The 27,146-nt window shown below is 39.8% G+C and overlaps 2 protein-coding genes across 4 annotated transcripts in view; one reads left to right on the top strand and one right to left on the bottom strand.

Moving 5' to 3' along the window:
- Nucleotides 1-2,813, bottom strand: part of med27 (mediator complex subunit 27) — a 70,864-nt gene extending 68,051 nt beyond the window's left edge. The window contains exons 1-2 of the mRNA XM_066712945.1: nt 2,600-2,813; nt 1,606-1,750 (exon numbers count right to left, since the gene is read on the bottom strand). Coding sequence (XP_066569042.1) covers nt 1,606-1,750; nt 2,600-2,802 — 348 coding nt within the window. The 5' untranslated portion in view covers nt 2,803-2,813. The remainder of the gene's footprint in view (nt 1-1,605; nt 1,751-2,599) is intronic.
- Nucleotides 2,814-8,177: 5,364 nt separating this feature from the next.
- The window catches only part of ntng2b (netrin g2b), a 66,058-nt gene continuing 47,089 nt past the window's right edge, over nt 8,178-27,146 (top strand). The window contains exons 1-3 of one of the 3 annotated variants that reach the window (XM_066712943.1): nt 8,178-8,621; nt 10,518-11,319; nt 21,797-22,440. In XM_066712943.1, the coding sequence (XP_066569040.1) occupies nt 11,089-11,319; nt 21,797-22,440 (875 nt within the window). In that variant the 5' untranslated portion in view covers nt 8,178-8,621; nt 10,518-11,088. The remainder of the gene's footprint in view (nt 8,622-10,517; nt 11,320-21,796; nt 22,441-27,146) is intronic. The other 2 variants (XM_066712944.1, XM_066712942.1) reach the window with 2 other exon arrangements.

The raw sequence follows: 27,146 nt of genomic DNA, 5'->3' as shown, positions 1-27,146 counted from the left end.
CCATTCAGCAAATATCATAGACTTAGTACTTATTCTGTCCCTCATGTTAAAGCTAAAATGCAGTTAAAAAATATAACATACAAAAAATGTTAAGGTCACACATTTATCCTTCAATTTGCATGCATATGCAAAACTCAATCTTGGTCTTCCAACACCGTAGGATTTGTGGTTTGTTACCTTTTCTCTCCAAACCATCCAGGTCTTTCAAGTGAAAGACTGAAGGGAATTTATGAGATATTGACATTTATTTAAAATTCACTTTTCAGATTTGTAGGGGCGACATAATCTCTCACTCCACTTTATCTGCCGTATGGTGTGTGGCTGGCACAGATTGGCTGCCATAAACCACCCCAGAGAGTGCTACTCTTCAGTGGGCGATTAGGTGAGTCCCCTGCTAAGGTGCTTTGGAATTGTTTTAAAAGAAAACTAATGAATTAATATCATTATAATTTTTAAAGCAATAACGATAACAGGTATTAACAAAACTTTACAAAATGTGCAACCACTTATTTACCATGTTGTAATGTCCTAGGAAGTAAATGTAGGATCACATGCTACATCACTTTAGCTGAATCATTACAAGATTCAAGTTGCAGCTCTGGGAGTGTGGCGGCCAATTTTTTTCTTCTCATTAGGCATCCGTGTCTTATTCGCGGTCTTTAACAGAAGGATGATGCATCATTGCAAAGCACTTTCTTGGCAAAGCTCGTTGTGAGCACAAGAACGAGACGGATGCACAGGGGAAGACAGCGCTCCGTCCTTCATGATTGTCCTCCACAGAACTTGGCCCTGATCACACACGCTCACCGTTCCAATATTTGAACACCTATCCCCTGCCTTCTGCATTCTCTTATTTGCACTGAAATGTTGGCTCGGTCAGCCAGTCGCGCCAGTGACAGCCTGACAGTTTCAAATAGGGAATCCTCCACGGAGGTGCCATCGCCACTTATCTAAAATACAACAGGGGGCAGAGGCGGCATGTCTCAAAATTAAAAATTAAAAAAACCAAGAAAGGTTTGCTGTCCTTCTGTGTCTCTCTACAAATCAACATTAATCAAAAACTATGGAATGGCACCGGACATTTCATATGGAGCCAGCACGGCCCTGCAGGGACACATTTTACAGTGGGATGAGTGCAGAGCTTCAGTCAGCCAATATTTGTACTTCTGAGAGGCGACTGCTTGAGGAGTAGTAGTGGCATCTACGTTAGGAGAATAGCAAAGGATGCTGGAAGTGTTTCAGCTGCTACAAGTTCCAATCTTTCACTGACCTGTCTTATTGGATCCTAATGCTTTTTCCAACAAAATATTCTTGTTTCTGTTCCATTCTGGTTGACCTGTCAACACTCAGTTTCATTCTAATTCCTGCTAGTCATTTGCCGTTTCCTTCAAATCTCATGTGAGAAATAATACCACTTTCCTTCCTAACACATTGATCATGTTGTGTAAAGTGCAGTCAGCTCCTCAACTACACAATGTACTAACAAATGAGTAAAATCTAAAGTAGACTCCGAGTATGTTTAACAAGAAGAGCTAACAAGATATGGGGCAGACTAACCAGATCCTAGCACGAGGTTTAAACCAAAGCAGTCACAATTATTCTTACCTTATTGGACCACTTGTATGCCTGGAGCAGTTGGCTGTAGAGAGGGGTTTTGTCCTGCACTGGATCCAGACTCAGCAGTCCACTGTTGTGAAGCGGGTGGCTCTCAGACGGCCTGCCAACTAGGTTACTCAGGCGTTCCAGCTCACTGCACAGGAGGAGAACAACATCCACAGCTTTTTGGTTACATTTTAATACAGAGGAGGTCTATATAAGCTATTATGTGAAGTCCACATTTCTTTCAAGGTATGCTTCTCTTATCCATTTGCCAAGAACACAAAATGAATCCTACACAGGAAAAACATCTAACATCAGGGGACACGTGGGGCCCGTCTGCCAGTAATTCAAAAGGCTCCATCCAATAAACACTGAAACAAATGTATAGAATTGGCCTGAATTGTGGTTATCTGAAGGAAGCACATCTTTAGTTCTCCTGAATCCTGGCTTTTGTATAAAACATAGTGCCTACACATGCAGTCGTGGATCATATTTGTCAGTTGACTACAGTATGTTTTCCAAGTAATCTAATTTGTTGAAAGCATGATATAAAACAATAAGTATTAACTCAAGGCTGTAGAATTTGAACAAGTTAAAATTACTCCTGTGATGTCTTAGCTAAGTGACAGGTCACTGGTAATGAATGTACCGATGTAGCTACACTTCCAGCAAGAATAACAATTTCGACATAGTTATTGCAGTTGCAGTCGTGGCACTTAATGCTACGGAAGTCTAACTTATAACCGAAGACAAGAGAAAATGAGGGTAGCCTATGTTAATAAAATCTTGGGTAATTTGTGTATTTCGGGTGATTATTTAAACATGGGTGTAGGAACTTATTTGACAAGAAAAACTAGAGGAATGCAATGCATAAGCGGCTTTGGATAGTGTATTACATGGTAAATGTGTGCCTGGTAAATGTGTGCCTGGGAAAATCCAGGCGTGCATAGGTGTCAGCATGGAGCGCCGTCTAGTCTGAACTGCCAAGAGAGACACTCACTTCAAGTCCCGGTTGACCGATTGCAAATTGTCCTGAAAGTCCGAAATGAAAACCTTCTCCCGGCCTTCCAGCGTCTCCTTGTTTTTCATGCCATCTTTGAGTGAATCAAACACCCGAGTCACGCTGGAGCGCAGAGCCTGGATGGCGTTAATCGCCTGAGAAAACGCCTCCAAATTCACCCCAACATTCATGACGTCCGCCATTTTCCTTCTGCGACTGTTGTTTACAAAGTGGCGCTTGGAAGTGACGTCAGAACTTACAGGTTATCGCGGGACTTGTAGTTTTTGTATGTAGCGATGTCATTTCTCACACACACGCCATATATCCGTACTGACATAAAGGTACAGTAATGCTGAACAGACTTGCTTGTTTGAGCAGAATATAAATATGAATACAAATGTGTTTGTACTGATTGTGTAAACATGTATAATTGTGTAACTTGGAATATTTAACAGGTAAATTGTACAAATCCTGAGTAATCGTGATCTTAAACAAACCAGAATTATGTCATTTTCAAGGAACTTGTATTAACTCCTAGTGGAGATCGAGAAAAAAAAAACACTTCTCAAGTAAAAACTGCTACCTCGTTTTAATGAAATCATATAATCTCCACTCCCAATATAAACCATGCATCTTATTATTCTTGTTGTAATCAACCTAGCTAGCAACCATGAAGAGTTATAACTTTTGGACCTTAGATCATAATAAACACATATACGAAAGTGGTGTTGATAATGAGATTCAATAGTTCCCTGAAATGATATGCATTGTATTAAACAGCTACATTTTAAGATGATGGAGATACAATTACAATACAATTCTGCAAAATATCGGTTTTGCACGATATGATATGTATAAAATAAATACAAATGATCATTAAGCACAAGTTCATTTTAAGCCACAATTATTTCTAAGTATGTGCATAAAGAATGCCATGTTGAATATAGTGCTCCTTATATATTCTCCAATCTCCACATCATTTGTTTCTGATATTTTAGGAAGGGCATCATTTGGATACTGATTGGGTTTGCGTGTCCTATTTTTACACGCACAAATCGTTGTCCGCTTAATGTGATCAGCAGGTCAGTGACTTGACTCGTGAAAGGAAATACAGGGTCCGGATGGAAAGCAATTGAATGCGTGTGGAGTCATTTCAGTCTCAATGATCAGCTCTTTAATCTATCGATCCCACCGTTCAATAGTCCCTATCATTGAGGCAGTGACATCTTGAAGTCATTTTGATAGAGGCTAAAGGAGGGAAACTGTAGCCAAATGATAATTGTTTCCAGAATCTAGTAAGAGAGTTTGTGACATAAACTCCGATAAAATGGCATTAAATGGTTAAGCATTTGAATAAGAATGTCATTTTAATAAATATAAAACTGTAGGCCTTCCTTCAGCTACTTTCTTTGTGTTTGTAATTTGCTTAGACGAACTGTTACCACCTGCCTGGAGCAAATGTATTGGCTGTGTATGTGCCAGCTTTCTGGGTAATGAATTTATGAGGGGACGTTCAATTCAAAAATAACAAATCAAATGTATTATGTATCAAAGTGGTTATATCATGTAACAGACAATATAAATGATATGCCAAAGTGGATATATCATATAGCACAAATTAGCATGTTAGGATATGATGGGAACTATGGAATAATGCTTTTGTCTTTCAACAAGGCAGGACAAAGGATACAGGCTTCCTCATGTTATAAATTATTTAAGTACAGGCCTATTTTGCTTAAGCCTATTCGACCGTGTTCATTTTTTTTTTTAGGAAAGCACTATAATGTTGCATTGAATTGGGACGAGATCCTCCTTCTTGACACGTACAACATGTGGTGCGCCGTTTTCTACTTCATCATTACGCATCTTCATTACGCACCTGTCACAGCCCACCTTTTTAATAGCAATGAAGATGCGTAATGATGAGTCACTATCATCAGATCCGTGACTATTGTGATATAATAATATATATAAGAGACAACAAAGCAGTAAGGCAAGGGTAAGGGTTAAACTGGAAGGGAAGTGTAGTGCGAGAGACAGGAGACAGTGGGCAAGGACGAGCCATCGATTCGCTTTCCAAGTGTCCTGTCAATGCCAGCAGACCCAGCGAGATCTTCCAGAGTTTCTTCCGAGTCATTGCATGTGGCCAAGCTTTGAAAGCCCCCGAGTCTCCAGCCCCCCTTTCGGTAAATGTCCATGTCCTTAGAGCTCCAGCATGCTTCCTTGCTTGCTTGGCTGATTTACAGCCATTGCGCATGAGTTCTTCTTCAGGATGCTTTTAAATTGTGCTCAGCGCTGTATATTGATTAGCTTTGTCCTTTCAAAAGGATATTATTTGACATTCAGCTGAGTCCTGTTATGCCCCCACATTAAGAAACATAACCTTTAGTACCTTAAGGGAAATTAGGCCGTGTTCCCCGAGGTGTACAGTGGGAAAAGGTCAGGCCTGGGTAGGTTACATTTAATTTCCCCATTAATGACAAAAAGTCTGCGGTGCAAAATGTAAATAGAAAACATGTGTAACCTCAGTCATCTTGTGATTCCGTCATGTTCTCGATGTAGATTCAAAAACTTTAGTTGAGACAAAGCTGTGAGTAATGAATTGATATGTACCGCAAAGTTGAACTTTGCTTCTTAGATCTATACAAACACAATCGCCATTAAATTACAGTTGGATAGAAAATCTAAAGGATAAACATGCTAAATATGTATGTATGTTTGTATGTATGTATGTATGTATGTATGTATGTATGTATGTATTAAATACACAATCTGCTTTATTCGTGTGTAGCTTACTATGGACATACAAAACATGCATGTCCTAGCTATTTATAATTTAACATATAGGCAATCCAATTTAAGTTCAGCTTCATTAAGTAAAATGATAAAGTATGCTACATTTTAAATTATGTGTGTAATATTCAACAAAAAACATATTCTATTCTATTTTAAAACGATGTGGTTCTATACTTAAACATTTTGCATATTTGTGTATGTGTTTTAAATATTTACTTCTCCGTTTTGGTGTTTGTGAAACCTTAAAGTAGTACTAAAATGTATGCTATACATCGTCGTGGAAATCTGGTTTAAAATCTGATTATAAAATCTAGTCATCAGGAACCTCGACATTTTCTGATGAATGCATTTAACGTTGTTTCTGAAAACTTATAAAAGTTACAAAGATGTAATTTCAGTGATCTCAAATAATCATTATGACTTTTTCAGTGTAATTCAAACAAATTAAATTCTCCCAACAGTGCGTTTCCTTAAATCTGTTGTGCTTGGCTTTTTTTATTGTTTTATTCGTTTGTTTCTGTTTGCTTGACATCTGAATTCGAGAATCTGACTTTGGCAAAATAAAATTATTATTGAAAGATCATATACCAATTATTATGAATATATTTTTCTTAATTGTAATTACCTTTAGGCCTTGCTTACATTATTATTATCATTACTCTCCATACTAAAATAAAACAAACGTATTTAATAACCGTGTTCTTTTGGGACTTTGTTTAATTTATTTGTCAATATGATCTTATATGTGATACATTTGACTCTTTTCCAGTTTATTGTTGTATGCGATTCACATTCAATCTTATCGATTTATTGGGCTTTTTGAAATCAGAAACTAAAAGATTAATTTAGTATGCATATATTTTCGTTCAAAAACTATTTAACCTGCAAACCTGACATAAACAATTCAATATTAAAAGCCCAGCTATTCTCTCTTTCAAAGTTGGTTTAATCCTATATAACTATTTAATAAGTTAATATGTTTACATTGGACCTTTGAAATATTTAGTAAATTAGATGACTATCCAAGTTCCTATGTAAAACCTAATTTAAATGTTTTTCTACATTACAAACATACTTAGATTTTATTCATTGTAATCTAATATCAAAGTAACAGTTTCACTCTTTTAATGTAGCTTTTTAATAGTAGTTTTTAATATTTATGTGTTTATATGACATTTTATCAAAGTAAAATATCAAACTAAATGGCAAAATCCACGTTTATAGATGCATTGTAAAACAAAAAATATATAAAGACCACGTTAAATTATCTATAGGGGGCTAACATTTAATTGTTAACATCAGCATGTATGCCTGGTGAGATCTTAGTTATGTAGTTAACTATTTCAAATATCGTTATGCACATGAACCAGGTTAAATCTATGACGGTTTAAGACTTTGATGAAAGAAAGTCGTAAAGACCAGACATAAATCCAGAAACCTGTAAACAGTATTGAATTGTTTATCAGACGTGTAAGAGTTGTCCTTTAGTGGTCCAGATGAACAAATGATTTCCTCAAAATCATTTCATTTGATCGGTGCCATACGTGTCACAACGTGTGAGAGTCGGGCAGCGTCAGTGAAACGATACTTTGACGTTTGTTGTGCGTGTCACTGGGATCGGACAGATCCTGTATTTTCACAGGAGAGTATAGGGAGCCAGATCATACTTACACATCGTCCCATATTCACTCATCCGACCTAAACAGCCTTCCCACTTATTTGATCATATGCCAAGTTATCGAGTGAGACAGGACTGTATGAAGTGTGATCCAGTGTCTCTCTCTCTCTCTCTCTCTCTCTCTCTCTCTCTCTCTCACACACACACACACACACACACACACTGATCTAAGATGTGTAAAGGCGAGCGCTTGTCTATTATAAAATAAACACACAAATAAATGATAACAGAAAACAATGAGCATTTCAAGTCAATTGACCAATCTGAATAAGATATGAGAAAAAGAAGAACTGAGAGATACATTTGCAAGAATAATATGTATAAAGGTCTGGATACAAAATTACAGACTTGACGTTGTTTTTTAATACAGCAGTTTAGTTCTTTTTTTTTGTATTTCACAAAGCTAATTGAAGTTTGAACGCCATTCTCTTGAAATGAGTTGGGTGAATGGGTCGTTACGTCACTTCTTTAATTGAGCAGGTTACCATGCGGGTTACAAACACACGGACACGCACAGAGCCACAGCAAACGCATTTGTCTTCTGCATCATTTAACAAGGGACGTGTCGGTTTTGTTCTGTTTTAAGTCACAAAAAGTCTAAAATGGAAATAAATTAGAGTCGTGTGTGCAAATGCGAAGGGTAACCATGATATATTGCATATGCATGATGTCTGCTGTGAAATAAAGACTTACATATAAATAAATAAATAACAAATAATTGGTTGTCAAGAGAAAGCGCGCCCAGCAGGTGGGGACTTTATTAGAGCTGCAACTCCTTGGCGCAAACCTACTACATCATCTGTCTCCTCTCTGGTTATCACGCACAGGGACAGGAGCACTTCCTTGTGTCTTTGCGTCGGTCCTGGACGAGCTGCTCCTTTAAGCAGCAGAGCCCGCTCGGCTTGTGGGATGGTTCAGTTTCAAGCTGGAGGGAGAGGAAGTTGCGCAGCCCGGATAAGGCATTGAGATAAAAGCTCATATAGTGATTGAAAGTGAAGGCAAAAAGGATTTAGCATTAGTATTAACTTGGAGAGAGAGAGAGAGAGAGAGAGAGAGAGAGAGAGAGAGAGAGAGAGAGAGAGAGAGAGGGAGAGGGAGGGAGAGAGAGAGAGAGAGAGAGAGAGAGGGGAGGGAGATTTTCCATGAAGCTCTTGCTATCTGCCCTTGAGCGCACAGGGCAAAGCCGATCTGCTAAAGTAAGGGGGAGAACACGGGTGGGAAAGAGCCCTCCTTAAAAGTCTTCACCCATGCTTTTCCTTCACGCTGGGATTTGCGTATTGCTCTCATTCCTGGATCTAGGGCACCTTCATACAGTGCCGTGGCGCCATCCTCTCTGTCATTAAAAAGTACCAAGCAGAAGAGAAAAAAAACAAATACGGGAGAGCGCATCCCGTGCAATGTGTTTGCAGCAGGGAGTACAGAGGGATTGAGTCCAGAGGCGAGCCCAGTGCAGGTGTGCGGAAGGGGCTGCAGCAAGTTCAGGGCACTTTTGCAAAGGGGAACACACATAAAGGATTACAACGCTAATTGCCATCGCCCAAACACAAGGTGAGTATAGACTTACTCAATCACGATTTGAAAAAAGAAGATATATTGCTAGGCTGTATCATTTTCACATGAGTAGATTTTTTTGCAATCCATGCCAAACACTGAAATGTGTTTCAGTCAGCACTTCGTGTTAATCCTGCGCTGTCCGAGGTCCTGAACATGGGGAACAACCCTGAGTGCTTCCCGAGAGTCCTGAGAGTTAGCTAACAAGTGGACTAAATAACCACAACTCCGGGAGACAGTAGAAGTTTGCTGTCTTCATCAATCAATTCAATAATTAGCAATATTATTTAATAGCCCAACTGCATTGCTTCTTTTACTCTTCAAATGCATTTAGAAATGAATAACTTTTCAAATATGAAAATCCGAAACTGTTCCTGTCCGGCGCCTGTAATTGTGCCCGTCACACCCCTTTGCAATGCACTTGTGATTGAAGTCAGTGTCTCCCTTGTGCACTATTGCTCGTGTATCTTATTTTTCATAAACTTAATCCCCCAAAGAGAGAATTAAATGGAATTTGCTGTATCTATTTTTACACGCAGCTGCCTCAGTGAGTTCAGAGCAGCAGGAGAGATGAAAGCTTTCTCTTGTTCAGGAAGATCGTGTTACAAATTCCTCTTCAGGATGTCTGCGAGAAATTCCGCCTCACGTAGAAGAAATCTAATTAGGTATAATAATGACTTTAGGCATCCCTCTGTCTGTGCTCCGAGCAATATAGAGGTGGTTGCATTTTGAATACAGAGACTTTCACCTAAGTAGCTTTAGGTCACTATTTAATTGCAGGTACAATCCCAGGTAACGATTTAGCGATGCAGCGACGTTGTAACGTTACAGGAATGGAGTGGCAGCGTCGGGATGGTCCGCTGTGAGAGGCGAATTTGTAGAGTTGTGCTCATGTTGTCACAACGTTGTCAGCCCGCCGTGTCGCCAACCATCCTACAAGCTTGCAGCAAACGTTGTTAAATGTTGCAGAGACGTACTGCGTTACTAAGGGTAGTTCCAAAAACCATTGATAAGTGCACGACCGAGGTTTTTTGTTGTCTTATTCTTTTCAAGTAACGGATTTTATTATTTTGCATATTATGTAACTGCTTTTTCTTACTGTCGGAAAATGCAAAACAAGAGTAGACTATGCGGTTGTGCAAACTGAATCCACAGCTAGTACATAGTTTAAATTAATTAGCTTATAAGTTAACATAAATAATACAGTGAATTTTCAATATATAACGTAAACCATCTGTTTGCACACAAAAAAGCTCATGTAGCCCATGTTTCTAAAATGAAACTTCGCATTAAATGCTTTGGATTTCAACTAAACTTTTGAGTCGCACACTAGGCATTCATATGTAGGGGAGGGGGTGCTTTGCGGTGTATTGTTTTAATAAGGACATCGCAGAGAGGAGGCAAATCTAATTTAGCATCTCCATATGCAATGGTATTTTGAATGTAGAAAGTTTGAAATCCTACGGGAGAATAGCATCTGTATTTCAAAGTGTCAATTAAGTCCATACTTACCTATATTACAAATGCAATGCTAAAGAAGGCGCCACATTCCCAACTAGTCGTTTAAACATTTTAAAAGGACTTGGCACAACTCCCCGTTATTGTGAAATGTGCATGTCGGGAGCATTAATAGAAAATGTCTGTTTTTTGGAGAGCAAATAAATAACACATTGTTTCCCGACACAGATGAGTGTTGCATGGTTAATAGGAAAAACATTGTACACGTCTTGGCACGGTCCCTTCTCCTGGACATTATACGGATTTCAGTGTCAGCTGAGTGATACATTAAATTAAACCGAGACAGTCGGTGAAGTGCACGGTCAGACGTTGTGGGGTTTACAGTTCCCATTGTGTGTATTGTGCTAGAGCTCATGTCTTTTCCCTTCTTTATAGCTTCGACGCCAGCGTGAGGAAGCCAAGTAAAGACCCTCTCCACATATGGATTGGTGCCACCTGTTTCGGAAAATTATTTAACTTCAACGAAGTGCTGAGAGTAGAGAGCAGCAGTGCCACACGTCCTGGCACAGGGGGTCACGGAAGGACTATGCCAACGTGCCAAGATCCTCGCCTGGAAATCCGCACATCAACTTCCATTGCGTTCACATCAAAGCAATGGGCAGAGCAATAAACAAGCATATTGATACATAACACATTGGAAAGCCCCCTCCCCCCACGTCACAATATATATCCACTGATTTAGTGCACACACCTATTAAATTCACTAAAACATAAAATAATACCGTCCCAGTTTCATAATATCCAGTCTCTTCTGTTCGACCTCCAACCCAAAATCTCCATCAGCCCAAACCACAGTTACCCCAGTTTACATGGAGGGACATCAGCACCTTTAGTCGGTATGAACCCCTTAGGTATTTCTCCATGAACAGCAGTCTGGTTCCATGCTGATCTTCTCGGTGTTGGCTCACTCGGCGGTGGCACCCTTGGCCCTTCTCCGGACTTTCACATGGCCCCGGTGACCGCCATGCTCCGACAGCTCCTATTGCTTCTGCAATGCGTCGCTTTGACTCTGGGCCAGTACGACATCTGTAAGTCGCTTGTGAGTACAGACGACGGCCAGATATGGGAGTCCTCCGCCTGCCAGCCCAAACACACGTCCATGAAGCAGTACGTGAAAGTCAGGGTGGACCCCCCGGGGATCACCTGTGGAGACCCGCCGGAGAGGTTCTGCACGCTGGTAAGTTGTGCGTCTTACAGATGAGAGGGATTTCTTTTTTGTGATATAGTTTGCAGGCATTATATGCATCTGTTCAACACATTTGCAAAAACTCGGAGCTGCTGGATGGCACATGGTTACATACAGTTTAGAGATGAGCATTTACACTGTTCTTCTTTACATAGATGAAGAGATCTGTCTTAATATGTATTCTTACATTTCTTACGTAAAAAATAAATAATAGAATGATTGTATTGGTATTTTTATTCATTGTTGAAACTCAGAAAAATAACCCTTTTTATTGTGTAACTTTTTTTTTTTGCTAGGACACTGTAAGGGCCTGGGTGCATGTTGACTTTGCTTACCCCGAGGTGTGTGATTCAGCACACCAAATGCACCACGTAGTATTATCTGGTATTATTATTAGGGGCCTTTTGGGACAAAACTGCAGCTGTTGTTCACATAAGGATTGTGTTGGCAGGGCTGTATCAGAAAGCCTGGTTGTTCAGCTTGATTTCAAATTACAGTACTTAAACAGTACCGAAAACACTCTGTTTTCATCTTAAAGGGCTTTTAATTTGAAGCTGTGCATCATTTGGGACTACAAAAAAAAAAAAAAAAAACGAAACAGCTGATGGCATGTTATAAATTAGTTTTTTTTTTTTTAACTTAGGTTGGGTAAGCTTTTGTAATATCTCTAAATAGATATAATTCACCATTTTCATGAACCAACAAGATTTACAATTTAAAAAGGAACAGTGGTCTGAAAACACCTATGTTTTACCTATGTATTCACTCAAAAAAGGTTTGTTCAGGATCACCAATTGAGATGCACCAGTCTCACTTTCAATCCATTTTGGAGATCAGGAGTAGAAGGCCGCAGCAAAGGGACATTATTTGGCACATATTACATTGAGTGGGTGATGCACAATAAGAAGTTTATATCAATATCAATTACATAATTGTCATAGAGATTGCCCTCACCCTTTATCCTAGTAGAATACAGTATTGGTAGGCAATAGTCTGAGAATAAATTCTAAGCAGCCTGTAAAGAAAAAAGTTAGTTTGAGTTTGAGTTTTACACCATGTTCATGTTCCGTCTGGAGGTTGTTTACCTCACTGACCGTGAATTATAAATCACAGACACCTCGGACTGAGAATGACCCTGATGTTCATCACCATGCCCATGTCACCTCGCGAGAGTTCAGAGAGCATCACAGTCAATCGCTTCTTTGCAATCAGAAAGACCAAGGCAGGCTGTAGGGACTCCCCCACACCGAACTAAGAAGCGAACATGTGTACTTGCGTACACCTGATTACTGAGTGTAATCTCATTATTCTTAATCTCCACACAGAATGGGGGGTTGGCCTCGAAAGACGTCCTGTTTGATAAACCACAGCGCTGTCCACCTGCAGTCGAATCCACCATCTGGGAGACTGACAATTATAACCACGAGTTTCATGATTGGCATTGCTGAATCATAGACGGCCTTGGTTGTTTGTAAAGTGCTGGCAGTGTAGAGGTTAATCTGCGTTAGAACGAAGGCTGACGGCGGGCTGTTTCGGGACACAAGCCAGAGGGGTTGATTGTAATATAATCGGATGAAGGATTACTCCAGCTGGGAACACGCAGCAGGTTGGAGAGAGGGAATAAAGGGACACGGATGACTAGCCTGCCTGCCCCTTTATGACTTCAAAGTAAAATTATTAAATTTGGGGGGATTTTTTTTACATGAGATTAAATCACAGATGAAAAAATAAAAAAGAAGACATTGTATTGCAGTTTAGTGTGACATGTGCCTCAAAGTCTGCAATACTGGCTAAAATACCCACATGTCTTTGGGCACTGAAGCATCCAAAGGTAAAAGCTATCCTTTGCAGTGTGAACAACAACATTCAGTTATAATAGAAAGTTAATGGGCAGAATACTGTACTTCAGTAGCTTCTTTGTAGTAGTTAACAATATTAACATATACTTAAATACATAATCTTTTATATAAACATTTATTTTCACAGAGCACGATTTCAACATAGGCCTCTAGTGCTAAGTTGGTGTGATTCATGCCAGCAGCACTATGATTTTGTGCACTAATATTTCGCTGCACCTGTATCCACTGTACAGTAAGATTACAAACAGGAAAATCAACACTTTCTCCTCAAGGAGCTTTTGAAATGCCTGCCCCATGTCACATAGTTAATTTAGTTTTTTCTAAATGAGTCGGTTGCCCCAGAGTGTTTCCTAAATTATCAATCAAAACAGACCTCCGTAGGTCATTAAGATAAAATAACAAGCAGTAATTTTAATATTTTACTCACAGCTTTTATTAATGCCTTTCTTGTTCAACGAAAGTGCTGCAGAGAAAGACACCCTCATCTGATAAAAGACAGACTCAAAAAGATATTTATTTTGTATGTTTTGTTATGAAAACAAAATTCTATTAAAGGAATTTATTTAGGCATAATCTTGGCTTAGATGGTAGATGCAGCTGATTACCTAAAAATATATATATATATATATATATATATATATATATTTGTTTTACACATCTTGCTTTGAAAGGTTTGAATCTGAGAGAGTGAGGAGGAGAAAAGTTATAATCTCTCTTAGATCTGAATAAAAGCCTTATTAATTCAAAACACTTTATTCAAAAGGGGGCCCAGCAGAATTTCCATTTCCTGACACTATTTCCTGATTATGAAACATGACATTCATACACAAGACAGGGGGAATTGTGGGATAGCATGTTACACACTTAAACATTTCATTATGAATGTGGGAGAGCTGGAACTGTCGTGACCCATTCAAGCAGACTATAACACCGACTTCTAGATGGCAAAAATGTAGAAATGGATACAGAATATATTGATTTTTAATTAACTCCTTGATTTCCTTTGGTTTTCTTTATTTGTTTGTTTGTTTGTTTATTACTCCCCAGAGAAGAAAGAGCCTTTAAATCATTATTCTAAAACTGCTGATTTGTGATACGAAAGTTGTAAAAGCTCTTTGACAGCCCTTAAAAGAAATATAGTGATCCCATATTGGTTCCTGGCTCCTATTAGCCTGGCCGCTGAAGGTATACAAGTGTTTCTACCTGATGAAATATTAATGGGGCCAATATTGGTTTTCCTAAAGAAGGCTAGATGTAGTGTACTGAAGACAGCAGCTCCTGCACTGGGGAAGGGGGGCAGCACTGTGTCCTTCCGTGTAAGCACTTTCTGAAAGGGATCAATACAGCTGACTGTCCTGAGAGATCAAGCAGTGCTGTGGAGGGGAAGTGGAAGGTGAGGCTAAATGGTTAAGCTAAAAGCAAGCCTAGAAACATCAGGCAAATGTTTGGACAGCCTAGTCCAAATACCCTAATCCCTCTGTTTCCATGTCAGTTTCATAGAGGCTCAGTGGGGGTCCTAACCTGCTGGAAATTCAGATTTAAAATGGTCAAGTTTTCAAGCATGTGTGTCTTCTTTGAGACAAACTCTTATGTTGGATCATTCACAGAGGGTCTTTTGTTACTTAGTTAATACAAACTAAAACTGTTGCCTTCAAAATTATAACCACTGCATGTTGGTAAAGATGCCTTAATACTATGACCTACATTAAGGGTTAATACCCACATTATATCAGAACACAGCTTTCTTACCAGAACACTTAACACAGCGGCCATGCTTTCAAAGTCACTCCGTTTCTCTTAATAGCTGCACTTCAGCATATTTTTGTATTTCTTGAGGGGATCAATATATTGACTTCTGTATGAAAGCAGGTTTCGCAGCTTTATAGTGTGATAAATGTCAACATAGCTACCTTTGGAAGGCCATCAGTCAAAAGACCCTAAATCAGAAGTAAGTAGGGAAGATACACCAACTACTGCATCTGACACATTATCATATACACATCTAAGAATTGGTGTAGATAATTAAGACTTTAATGGAACAGAAGATGTCAAAATGCAGGCATGTCATGGGAGCTGAAGCAGTGTGTAATAATCTTTATATTGAATTTCTTTGCTATGTTTCTTTTCTAGTTAATTTTCTTCTTATAGTAGTTGAAGCACACAGGGATAGTTGCACGAGGAGGCACTATATAGATGTCAAAACATATCATATTTTATTGTCATGGTGACCTTGTGTGGGTTTCTCAAACACTCTCTGTGAGTTTAGCTGGTGAGCAGATATGGAGAGAACCAGCTTTTGTTTGCTCCCGATTTAGTAACTCCATTTTCCCAAGGAGCCATTTCCGGCTCATTAATGATTTAGAGGAATTTTGACTCCTTCCCAGCCAACAGGATATGGCATCTTTTGTGCAGAGCTTTCCCTTTTTCTTGTTGATGGTGTTGGCTGCTGTTCAGTTTGTACAGAAAGACGGTTAATGATAGAGAGGAGGGGAGGGGAGGGGAGGGGAGGGGAGGGGGTTGGGGACGTATCCCAGCTTAGCTAAGCAGAAAGATGAAGCTTGAACATTGCTGTTGTATATCCTCAGACAGGCACCGGCTTAATCTTTATGACCGCAAAGTTATCCACCTATTGACCTCTCCCAAAAACCATACGTTCAAATAAGGATGTTTATGACAATCCCTGGGAATCGGGCTCAGAAATGTGAAGGATCTGATCCTCGTTAGTACTGCCCATTTCTAAAATAAACAGCCTATGCTAAAATTAGCTGTTGGAGGAATAACAAAGCAAATCCATTATAAACAGAACTGGATGGATGCAATGGCAGACAGTTCTGAATGTGAATGTGGATTGATGCAGAAATCCATTATATTTTTATTTTAAAAAGAGCACCCTAATTTACTTTCCTTCTTCCACTTGTCAGGGCAATAGTATACAAATGGTCATAGTGGTGAACCTGACCCCAACAGTGTAGAGACTCAGAGACTGTTTTCTGTCCTGGCAATTTGAATAACCCTGTGCAACGAAACAGACACCCTCTTGTGCCTGCTGTGGATCAGTATGATCTTTTCCTGGGTTAGAATTTGGTCATTTTATGTGCTTGTACAAGTTGCTGCTTCGTCATGAAATTTGTATGAGCCCACGTTAAATCTGCGCAAGTTTGCCCAGCGCCGCATGAGAATAAATCTATTTTGGCCTCGGCAGGCTTTGCCCACATTAAATAATCTCCATCTGCCTGTTTTTATGCATGAACGGCCCTTTGGGGATTCTTCAAATGAAGCAGTTCACATTGTAATCTTCCATGTCATCCTTCTGCGGTATTATTGTCTCATCATGATTAACCAGTAATCTTGTTCGGAGGATGTGCAAACTCACTGCAATGCACACATATACAATTCCACGCACACACTACCTGTATTTCCACCAGTATCAGGACAGTGGGACATTGACATAAAAATGTATTGAATAGTTTGTAGGTGTAATATTGGCTACGATTCCTTCCCCCAGTGCAATGTGTGCAATGGTACGATTTTGTTATGTTCCCTATGACACATTTCTGTGGTTGGCAGATGTATGGGGTCTTCTGTTAACTTTGTTGTCCAGAATGTCACAATACATTCTCAGAGCCATGGTTACCCTTCAATCCTAGCTAAATTAGAAATATTAATATATTGCATTTAGTCAAAGTTATAGAATATATTATTAGTTCTATGTTCGTCACAGTCCTATAATTAATTAAATTAAAATTATATATATATATATATATATATATATATATATATATATATACACACACCGATCAGCCATAACATTATGAGCACTGACAGGTGAAGTGAATAACACTGATAATCTCGTTATCATGGCACCTGTCAGTGGGTGGGATATATTAGGCTGCAAGTGAACATTTTGTCCTCAATGTTGATGTGTTAGAAGCAGGAAAAATGGGCAAGCGTAAGGATCTGAGCGACTTTGACAAGGGCCAAATTGTGATGGCTAGATGACTGGGTCAGAGCATCTCCAAAACTGCAGCTCTTGTGGGGTGTTCCCGGTCTGCAGTGGTCAGTACCTTTCAAAAGTGGTCCAAGGAAGGAAAAGCGGTGAACAGGGTCATGGGCGGCCAAGGCTCATTGATGCACGTGGGGAGCGAAGGCTGGCCTGTGTGGTCCAATCCAACAGACGAGCTACTGTGGCTCAAATTGCTGAAAAAGTGAATGCTGGTTCTGATAGAAAGGTGTCACAACACCCAGTGCATTGCAGTTTGTTGCGTATGGGGCTGCGTAGCCGCAGACCAGTCAGGGTGCCCATGCTGACCCCTGTCCACTGCCGAAAGAGCCTACAATGGGCATGTGAGCATCAGAACTGGACCATGGAGCAATGGAAGAAGGTGGCCTGGTCTGATGAATCACGAGTTCAAGGTGTTGACTTGGCCTCCAAATTCCCCAGATCTCAATCCAATCGAGCATCTGTGGGATGTGCTGGACAAACAAGTCCGATCCATGGAGGCCCCACCTCGCAACTTACAGGATTTAAAGGATCTGCTGCTAACGACTTGGTGCCAGATACCACAGCACACCCTCAGAGGTCTAGTGGAGTCCAAGCCTCGACAGGTCAGGGATGTTTTGGCGGCAAAAGGGGGACCTATACAATATTATGCAGGTGGTCATAATGTTATGGCTGATCGGTGTGTATATATATATATATTAATCAATGCCATTGGTTTCACTGTATGTGGACAAATGTGCAATGCAATAATTTTAATAACTTTGTCTGTCTCTTAATTAACAGTTTGCAGTCAAGGACTATTAATTACTTGTCATTGTTTCAGTTCAGTTTTTAGAAAGGAAAAAAACAAAATGATAAAAACACCTTAGGGAAATAGGCCTTGTAATTCAATTATTTGTGAAGATCTATAGAATTAAATGCTAAAGGTAAATGTGAAATATGAGACAGTTAAGACTTAATTATTGGGTTTTTGCAGCAGAGTTGTTTCTCCTTGGCATGACGGTGGCTGTTTCTAGATGAACTCGTTAACGCCAGACAGTGTGTCACGGGACTTCCCTTGGGGGGCTTGCTTCAGAGTAATTAACGTAAAAGGGAAAAATTACAGTGCATGCACTCACCTGGTAGAAAAGCCATTTTTCCATCTCCACTGCACAAAGGCACTGTTTGTTTCTTGTTTTTATTAATCTGGTAATTATTATTTCCCTCATTGCTGTAAAAAGCACCTCCTTCTCACTCAGAATTTGCCTTTTGAATGGCCCGGTTCAAAGAGCTACATCTGCCAGCACCATTATGGCGTTATCATAGGTGTTCATCAAGGGAGAGCGTGCCAAGGGTGTCAGTTATGAATATCTCTGTGGAGAGTCTGCAGAGTATGGATAAATGTGGGACATTTAGCAGTGTTTAGCAAATTAATGGGAATTGAAAATAAACAGCATTCTTTCTTCCCCTTTTTTCCACAGTTGTATAGGCTTTGTTTCCTGCCATTCGAGGTAATTAACATTAGTATTTTGTGAATCAGCAAACCAAAAACTTGTAGATCTTTGCCTTTCCTTTTTCCTCTCTTTTTTCCCCATCTTTTGTTTTAGTTTTTTTTTCTTCTTGTCTCCAAAAGGCAGTCACACACAGCTGTGCAAAAATACGAGACAGCTCTCAGCTCATCTCTATGTAGAGATATTCTTTCATAACCGAGTCTTTGATTTCCCTCAGAGGAGTGGAAGCATTGAGTTTTACCAGATATAAAAGTACTCCGGGGACAGGAAAAGATCAATTGAAATTAAAATTAGACACCAGATTAGATCATTCTTCTCGTTCTGAATGCATGCTCAGCTATATGAAAACAAAACAAATCAACACGTCAACAACAACACCAAAAAACATTGTTATTTTTTAGTAGTAATGGTATAGCATTTGCACATGAGCAATGGCAGTTCTTGTCAATGCTGATTCTGGGGTACAGACTCCACTCCCTTCCTCAAACTGTAAACATCATCTGGTATTTGAGAATGAACCCCAGATGTTTGCTTCAGAAGATTTGTTTAATATAAATTACTGGGCTGTAACTGTTTGGCATCACACACTGAAACAAAACAGAGAACATATTTGCTGGCCTGGACAACTTTAACATATCAGGATGTAAGCTAGCCATCTCTGGCATTCAATGGAAAACAAGGCAAGATCCCACCCCAGAATGTGGGAGGCTTCTAATGAGTTAATGAATTGAGCTCTGAATCCCATCTGACTCTAAATCTAGCAACTGATCCCTCAGTGAGAGATATTATGCTTATTGTGTTTACGCAGGAATGCTGTAGTCATTGCTATTTCTGTGGCTGCGCTTTGGATTTGTCACCAAGTGCGACTGTATCGCATCTGCTTTCTGATAACGTATTGAGTATAGAAGTAAGTTTTCCAGTGGGGCCTAGTGAGTCTTTAAAAGACTCCCTGGCAGTAGCATAGGCCTGTGCTGTTTCCCCTCTCTCTTCAGCTGCTCATTCTCTGTGTTTACTAGATGCAGTCTTCCTGCTATTCCCCAGAGTTAGGAGGCACAGTGAGCCTGAGAAAGCACTTTCACTACCTTCTTCTAGTCTTTGTTGTTGTACCATCATCACATGTCCAAGGATAACCATAATGAAAAAGGAAAGAAAATGCTCAATAGACAAACGAACCCAGGAAGTGGCAAAATATATTTATACTTCCTAGCTCTATTTGCATATATTGTCAACCCCCACACCCCTTTAATTGCTTTTATCTTTGTTGGTATAGCATTCTCCCTTTATTTTGAGCAGAAAATGTGATAAAGAACAGCTTCCGTTTACTGTTTTACTATTCTGTGGCTTGAAAGATACTTGAAAGAGCGTGTCATGTCCCAGTGTACATTCCTGCCTGCCTGTTCCTGTTTACCAAGACCCAATTGCTGCCAAGCAGCGAGCAAACAGGGATTCCACTTATCGCCTTGTTGCTTTTAAAGTATGACAGTATTCCTGCGCAGATAACTGCCCGAGGGGCTTAGTGTCTGCGGGACACCTGGCGCACCAGTTGGCTGAAATCCTCATTTTATGTGAAGGTATGTAGGACAAGGCAAGAGTAAAGCCAGGCTGTCCGTGCTGCCACAACCCGGTGTGGCCAGGGCCATAAATCGGTGCAGAAGCTCCGCTGTATGTGTTGTATGTACCATGGTCCAGGATAGCAGTGTAACTATATACCCATTCAATTTGGCACAGCTGTCGCAATCTGATTCAAATTTGCCTTTACGTGGTTTGATTCTCAAAGTGCAACAGAGGATGTAGGGAAAAGAGAATTAAAACAGCTCCTTCCTGTGACGTATATAAATATCTGGGTAAAACGGATGGCAAATGGACACAGTATCTCTTGTTACCCTCTGTTTGGCTTTCTAATTATAACAGTAGAAATTATTTCCTCAAGGATGTTGTTATGAGATGACCATCTGACAATCCTGCCTCTAATCCAATTACACATTTGTGTGTCAACAATGGAAGGAGAAAGCCATGAAAGAGAAGCAACCAGCTAATATGAACCATCTGAGATTCAACACAGTAGCCAAAGGCTGTGCTCAGTATTTCAACGGACCATAAACAATTTAATTTCATACCAAAATCAGTTAATAGAAATCAGCATTAGCAATAACCACCCACTAACCATTCCACGTTTTAATGTAATGTTTTTTTTTTTAATGGTTACATCTCCTCTTCATGTTTTACATCAATAACATGATGAGAATAGAAAGAATAGAAAGAAGATACTTTCATATTTTAAATTGATAATTAGATAATGCAGAGCAGAGATTGGCTAATGGTATAGTATTACACAAATGAATGTATAATTTGCAATATAGTACAATCTATTAATATGAAGAACAAATGACTTTGAGTCACAAATGAGATTGACTTAAATTAAGGAAATGCAGATTGAATTAGCACTGCTTGCAAGATATAGACCAACCTTTCTTCTTGAACTGTAGTGAAAATAGTATTGTAACTATTAACAAAATCAGTTAAAACCAGCACAAACCAGTCTATTTGACACAAACATCAATGAATAGATGCTGTGAACTCTAACTCTAAACGGCTAATAATGGACAATTTAAATACATTTATCTGTAAAATGTTTGCTGCTGTTTTGTATATTTCTAGGAAGAGCACATGCTGGCCTTATTCTGTAAGAATCTAGGTGGAGACAAGTAGGGCTTGGGGCCGTACTTTGTCTTACAGCGCCTTGGAAGGTTTACGTGACCTGTACCACCTCACTCTCTTGTTTTCCTATAAGGACAAATAAACAGCAAAGCAAAGAGATCGGGATGATAAATATTTGCCTTAATACTTTCCAGGGTCTTGTTTAACAAGTTGTTAATTATTAATTTATTAATTAAAGACTGTGGTAAAAAAACTGTGTTAAAAAAATAATGAAGTAAAAAATTATGTTGACATTACTTAAAATGACCACAAATATTAAAATAATTACAAGGTTATAGATAACATGCTTGCATGGCTTCATCAGTTAGAAAAGTAGTGCATAAAAGCTTCAGTAAAGCAAAGGTACTGGTACCCTCTTCCCTTACCTGGCTGACCCATCAACCCTTGCTCTCTGTGCGCAGGAGAACCCTTACCTGTGCAGTGACGAGTGCGACGCCTCCAACCCCGACCTGGCCCATCCGCCCAAGCTCATGCTGGACAACGAGAGAAACGGGCTGATCACCTACTGGCAGACAGTGACGTGGAGACGCTTCCCTGACCCCCTGCTGGCCAACATCACACTGTCCTGGAACAAGAGCCTGGAGCTCACCGACGACATCCTCATCACCTTCGAGTACGGCCGGCCCACCATGATGGTGCTGGACAAGTCCATCAACAATGGGAAGACGTGGGAACCCTACCAGTTCTATGCGGATGACTGCATGGACGCCTTTGGCATGCCCCCAAAGAAAGTGCAGGACCTGCTGGCCATCAACGTGACTCGTGTGATCTGCACCGAGGAGTACTCGCGCTGGGTGGGCTCCAAGAACGAGAAGAATGTGCGCTTTGAGGTGCGTGACCGATTCGCCCTCTTTGCCGGGCCCAGGCTGCAGAACATGGACAACCTGTATACGCGCCTGGAGAGCATGAAGGGCCTGAGGGATTACTTCACCATCACCAACCTCCGGCTCCGGCTCCTGCGCCCCGCCCTGGGCGGCACCTACGTCCAGCGTGAGAACCTCTATAAGTACTTCTACGCCATCTCCAACATCGAAGTCATCGCCAGGTGAGAGAAATTTACAGTGTGTTGTTTTTTACTGCGCACACAGCAAGGTATTAAAAGTTCAATAAATGGAGCTCAATGTGACACTGGAGAAGAACAATTAAAAGCTCAGATAGTCCAGGGGCAGTCGAACGCTAGAGTGTGCAAGAATGTGGTGCAACAAGCTCTTTAATTATTTATCAATATATCACATATTTCATTATTTTACTTCATTCAGGAGCTATTTGTATCAAAGGGTTGGTTTTGAATTGGGTTAGACAGTCCAATATTTGACTACCCCTGACTTTCTGTTAGTTATTACATATATTTCTAACAGGAATTTGTCATTCATCTCCATGAGTGTGAGAATATCAGATGTGTGCTCGTTGATTTTGATTCCAGAATTCAACTGAAATGACAATTTAAACTATATAACTATATAACCTTGCTGGCAAGCGTCAGCGGATCTGCAGTGTAACCTGTTATAAATGAGTTTCAATTAACTGTTAGCTTCTTCACATTCCTTCTATCCCCAGACAATATTGTCTTTATTTAGTTTCCTTCAACTACAATCTGTTTTTGCTGTTCAGGTAAGATTTTACATAGGTGTTGATAAAGGCCACTCAAATAAATGCTGAAACCTCACTTTGAAAAGCTAAATGTCACAGTCAATATGGACAACTCAGAATTGATCTGAAAACTAAGAAAGGGGTGTCGTGAGGAGATACAGACATGTGTCTAACCCTCTCTATATGCACCAAGTGCCTCATTTCTACCTCATTACAAATGACATGAGTTCAGCAAGCATTTACTGTAGACCACTGCAATTTCTTACAAAACCATCAAATCCTGGCATTTTTCTGATTAAATATTTCCCGATCGGTAGAAAGCTGTAAGTATGATTAATGAAGTAAACCAATCCTTATAATTGTCTAATTGAACCAGACTATGCAGAACTGCAACTCTTAAGGTGGCACGTTTCTGACAGTGAAGGATGACACTTAACAGGAATCTCACAATGTGTTATTTAGCTTCAACAGGGATTTTTTTTTCTAAATTATTATTCAAATCAATTAAGCACTTTGGCCTTTGAATAGTATTTAATGTCAAGAGAGGGAGGGGGAAATATGCAAAGTAAGAATTTATGGGTAAAGGGTGTGAGGGCAATTGCATCTGAGGAAGAGACTTATCTTGTAAAGACTTAAGCTGGTGCTGAGTTAGCTCAATTTATAAAGCCAGAGTCTGCCTTTCACTTTTCAATAAATGTCCTGTAAGTATTGATCAAAAGTGTAACTGGAGACAAATGAAACATATCAGAACAAAAAAATCCCATCTCAGCTATAGAGACGGTGGCATACGGAGATGAAAGAGCACAGCTTTTTTGCTGACATCTAAATCCACAGTTGTTGTCTTTTTTCTGCTCAATTTAGTAACAGTGAAGCAAATATAAACTGTGATAAAATGAATGAGGTTAGTGTCCCATCCCTGCCCCCCCCACCAGTAATATAATCCCTCAATCAATAGTTATTTCAGGGTATTGAAAGGAATAGGATAGATAGAGGGGGGAGGGTTGAGGATTGAGGTCTAAAAGTTACCACCGGATTCAAGATCATAATGGTAATTTAATCTGTTTTGACCCGTTAATGAAAGGCTTTTTATAAGATTTTGGCTCCTTAGGCTTTTAAACGCTTTGGATCCCAGGCATTTGCCTTGTTTAGGATTAGATACCATTTCATTTCAGACATATGTGTTATACTGTGTCCAGTCTCTTAAATGTAAGGATCAACTGATTACAAGCTTGCCTTTTGGGAATGGTAACATTATCATTCATTCATTCCTTTGCAATTGAAAACACTGGCTTCAGTTTCACAATGGATTTAGACCGAACTGCATCTATGTGATGCGTCCTATAATGAGACTACCTTGAGTTTAAGAGCTCCTAAAATGGAAACTCTTAACATTACAGTTTAACAAATGCAAGTAAGAGATGCTGTTATTTTATACAGAAAATGAAACTAATTGGAGCAGTGCATGAAATACAGCAGGATGAATAATTAAGATCTCAGATTTAGCCAAATTGTCGAATCGTGCATCTGTTACTCTCACTTGGTTTAGTTGTTCCTTTTATTTATTTATTTTTGCATTTCATTTTCGAAAATTACAATTTCAATAGCTTTGACATCGACTGCGGTCCTGTCTGCAAAAATGTAAAAACCAGCACTGGGTTGTGGAGAGGTGTAAAAGCATATACGGTACCAGTGGGCGGGTGTGGGTGACCGTTAGTAGAATGATTTAAGGAGGAATACAGAAACCCCAGAAACAGGACTTTGTTCTTTCCCAGATGCGAAAGCTCACCAGCGAGGACTACACAATGAAAACTAGAATTCTTGGAACTTCTTAACATTCCTAACAGTAACAATAAGCAAATCAGCTCTGAATCCCACAGAAATTGAGTGGGAAGGTAGCTGCTCTATTAGAATCTGCCCGTACTGTCAAGTCTAGCCAGTACTTCCTCCACACTTCATTTCCTCCGTCGTTAACAGCAGTAATCAGCTGTAATTGAAGTTAATCAAGTATAAAAACAAGGGCCGCCTGTTTCTTGTCACAGTAACTTGTTGGGTGAAATCTGGAGCAATTATTAATTTCCTTATGAAATTGATTGGAGGCTGTTGTTGTTGTTTTTCTCCTGTGTTGGCTGTCTTCCGCGTTAGACCAGCTGTTGTTTTTAATAAAAAACCCACCCCCACCCCTTTAAAGCCTGCATAGCTAAAATGAAGCATTTTCATTTACTTTCCTTCGGAGAGTAAGGGCTGAGTAGGATACTGAGTTGAGCAGGGGGCCCATGATTGCCCCATCCCCCCATGTTTACATATTGCATTGCTTTTCCATATTCTGAAGGGCAATTTTGAATGATTTACAAATGAGTCTCCAAACATCCTGTGGAACATGTCTTGCATATAGAGAGAACTCCCCCCCCCCCCACACCTCTGGACACTGAAGAGGGGGAGCTGTCTGTCAGAGAGCAGAAGTGACATGTAATATGTCTGGTTTTCAGGACATTTCCCAAGGGTGGTTTGGAGAAAAAAGGTTAACCTGTTTTGTTTTGGGTTCAATTGGTGGAGAGTGTTAGTTACTGTGCGTGTACTTTCCATTCTTATATCGGCTTCATTGTGCACTCTACGTCTGATAGAAAATTCTGGGGCATGAATGCTAACACTTGTAAAATCTGCCAAAATCTCACTTGGGAATCCAGGAAGGTGCACTTCCACACCATGTGATAGGGGTGGTGAAGTATTGGTCTAGTCCTTTTGTTCATTACAACCTACAGGATGTTAGAAACTTGGAGCATTAAAAAAAAAAAAAAAACACAAAATATTTCCTTTTCACATTGTAAAATCTCCAGAACATGACATCAATTATATGCTTCCTACTTCCTTTGTAAAGTCATTATTGTGAAATTATGTACCTCCTCAAAACAAATGATTTGAAGCAAATGTCAAATAAAAAAGCCTGATGATGCCACATAAAAAAAGATGACTAAAGACCTTGCATAATTGAAGACGTATTTTGGGGGCCAGTTGCTCAACAAATACTGCTGTTTTATCAATAATCAGAGAACCCGATAGCCCACTAAGTACATTCACAAGGAAGCAACAGTGGAAAGCTTTGGGTAAATATAGCTCTGTGAATGAGCTGGGGCCTAGGGTTACAAGGACAGTATGACAGAGGTCAGCTGGGACATGGAGTACTGAGGACGTGTTGGACCACTGACATCACATTCAAATAATTGTGTGTACACACCACAAACACTACACATGTAATCAATTAAATGGTAGACCATAACTGTTTCAGGTCTGAAGATGTGGTAAATGTGTGATAGACTATCTTGTAAGCTTACGTCATACCTAGCAAGTAAACTGAGAAGCAAATTTACTTTATTGGGTGCTTCCTATCAATTTCAGGAGCAGTATTTTGAGTTCCTCGTTCGTTCACCTCGGAGTCCGATCTGCAGAGTGCATCTCTTCACTTGCAGATGACTCAAGTACTGCGCTAAGTTTCAAGGTTGCTGTAAGGTCCCAGCCATTCAAAACAATTGCTTACAACAGAATCAGTTCTCTCCTTCCCAACTGTGCTGCCTCTAACTATATCCCGGCCCGACTGTGGTCCTATAGCAGCCGCGAGAACATTGTTCTTGTCACAGACCTCGGGGACTCGGGGACGCAGGTGCTCGTCAGGTTTTCAATAGAGCACCATTGATCCCGACGTGAGGACTGTGCAGTTCTCAATAACAAATTGGTAAAGCTATTATTCGGGCCAACCTTCTCGTTCCCTAGATGCTTCAATTAGGGCTGTGACAACCTGTCTGTCCTATACAACAGGTAGTAGCCAGAGCCACCAGCTGTCAACCCCTTTTCTGAGTGTTTAACATTCTAGCGCTGTACGTGTATTTTAAATTAAAGTTTTGTTTGTTTTGTTCCCTTTATCTTTAAGCCTTATGAAGTGATGTATGTGGGAATTGTATTATAAATGTGTTGCTTTTGAGCTATTAGAGAGCATATGCATGTGAACATGTTCGTGTTTTAAGTCACACACAGCATCCAAAGTGAGGAAGAATACAGAATTAATTTGTTTTAACTCTAGAAAAGGATGCATATTAGTCACCTCCAACACTTGGAATGTTAATATTTAGTTCTTATGCAGCAAGGAACTGAAACTACAAATAGTGGCAC

This window comes from Amia ocellicauda, chromosome 9 (assembly GCF_036373705.1).
Source record: "Amia ocellicauda isolate fAmiCal2 chromosome 9, fAmiCal2.hap1, whole genome shotgun sequence".
Classification (NCBI taxonomy): Eukaryota; Metazoa; Chordata; class Actinopteri; order Amiiformes; family Amiidae; genus Amia; species Amia ocellicauda.
Note: the sequence above shows the minus strand (reverse complement) of the source record. Positions and strands in the feature narration are given on the sequence as shown.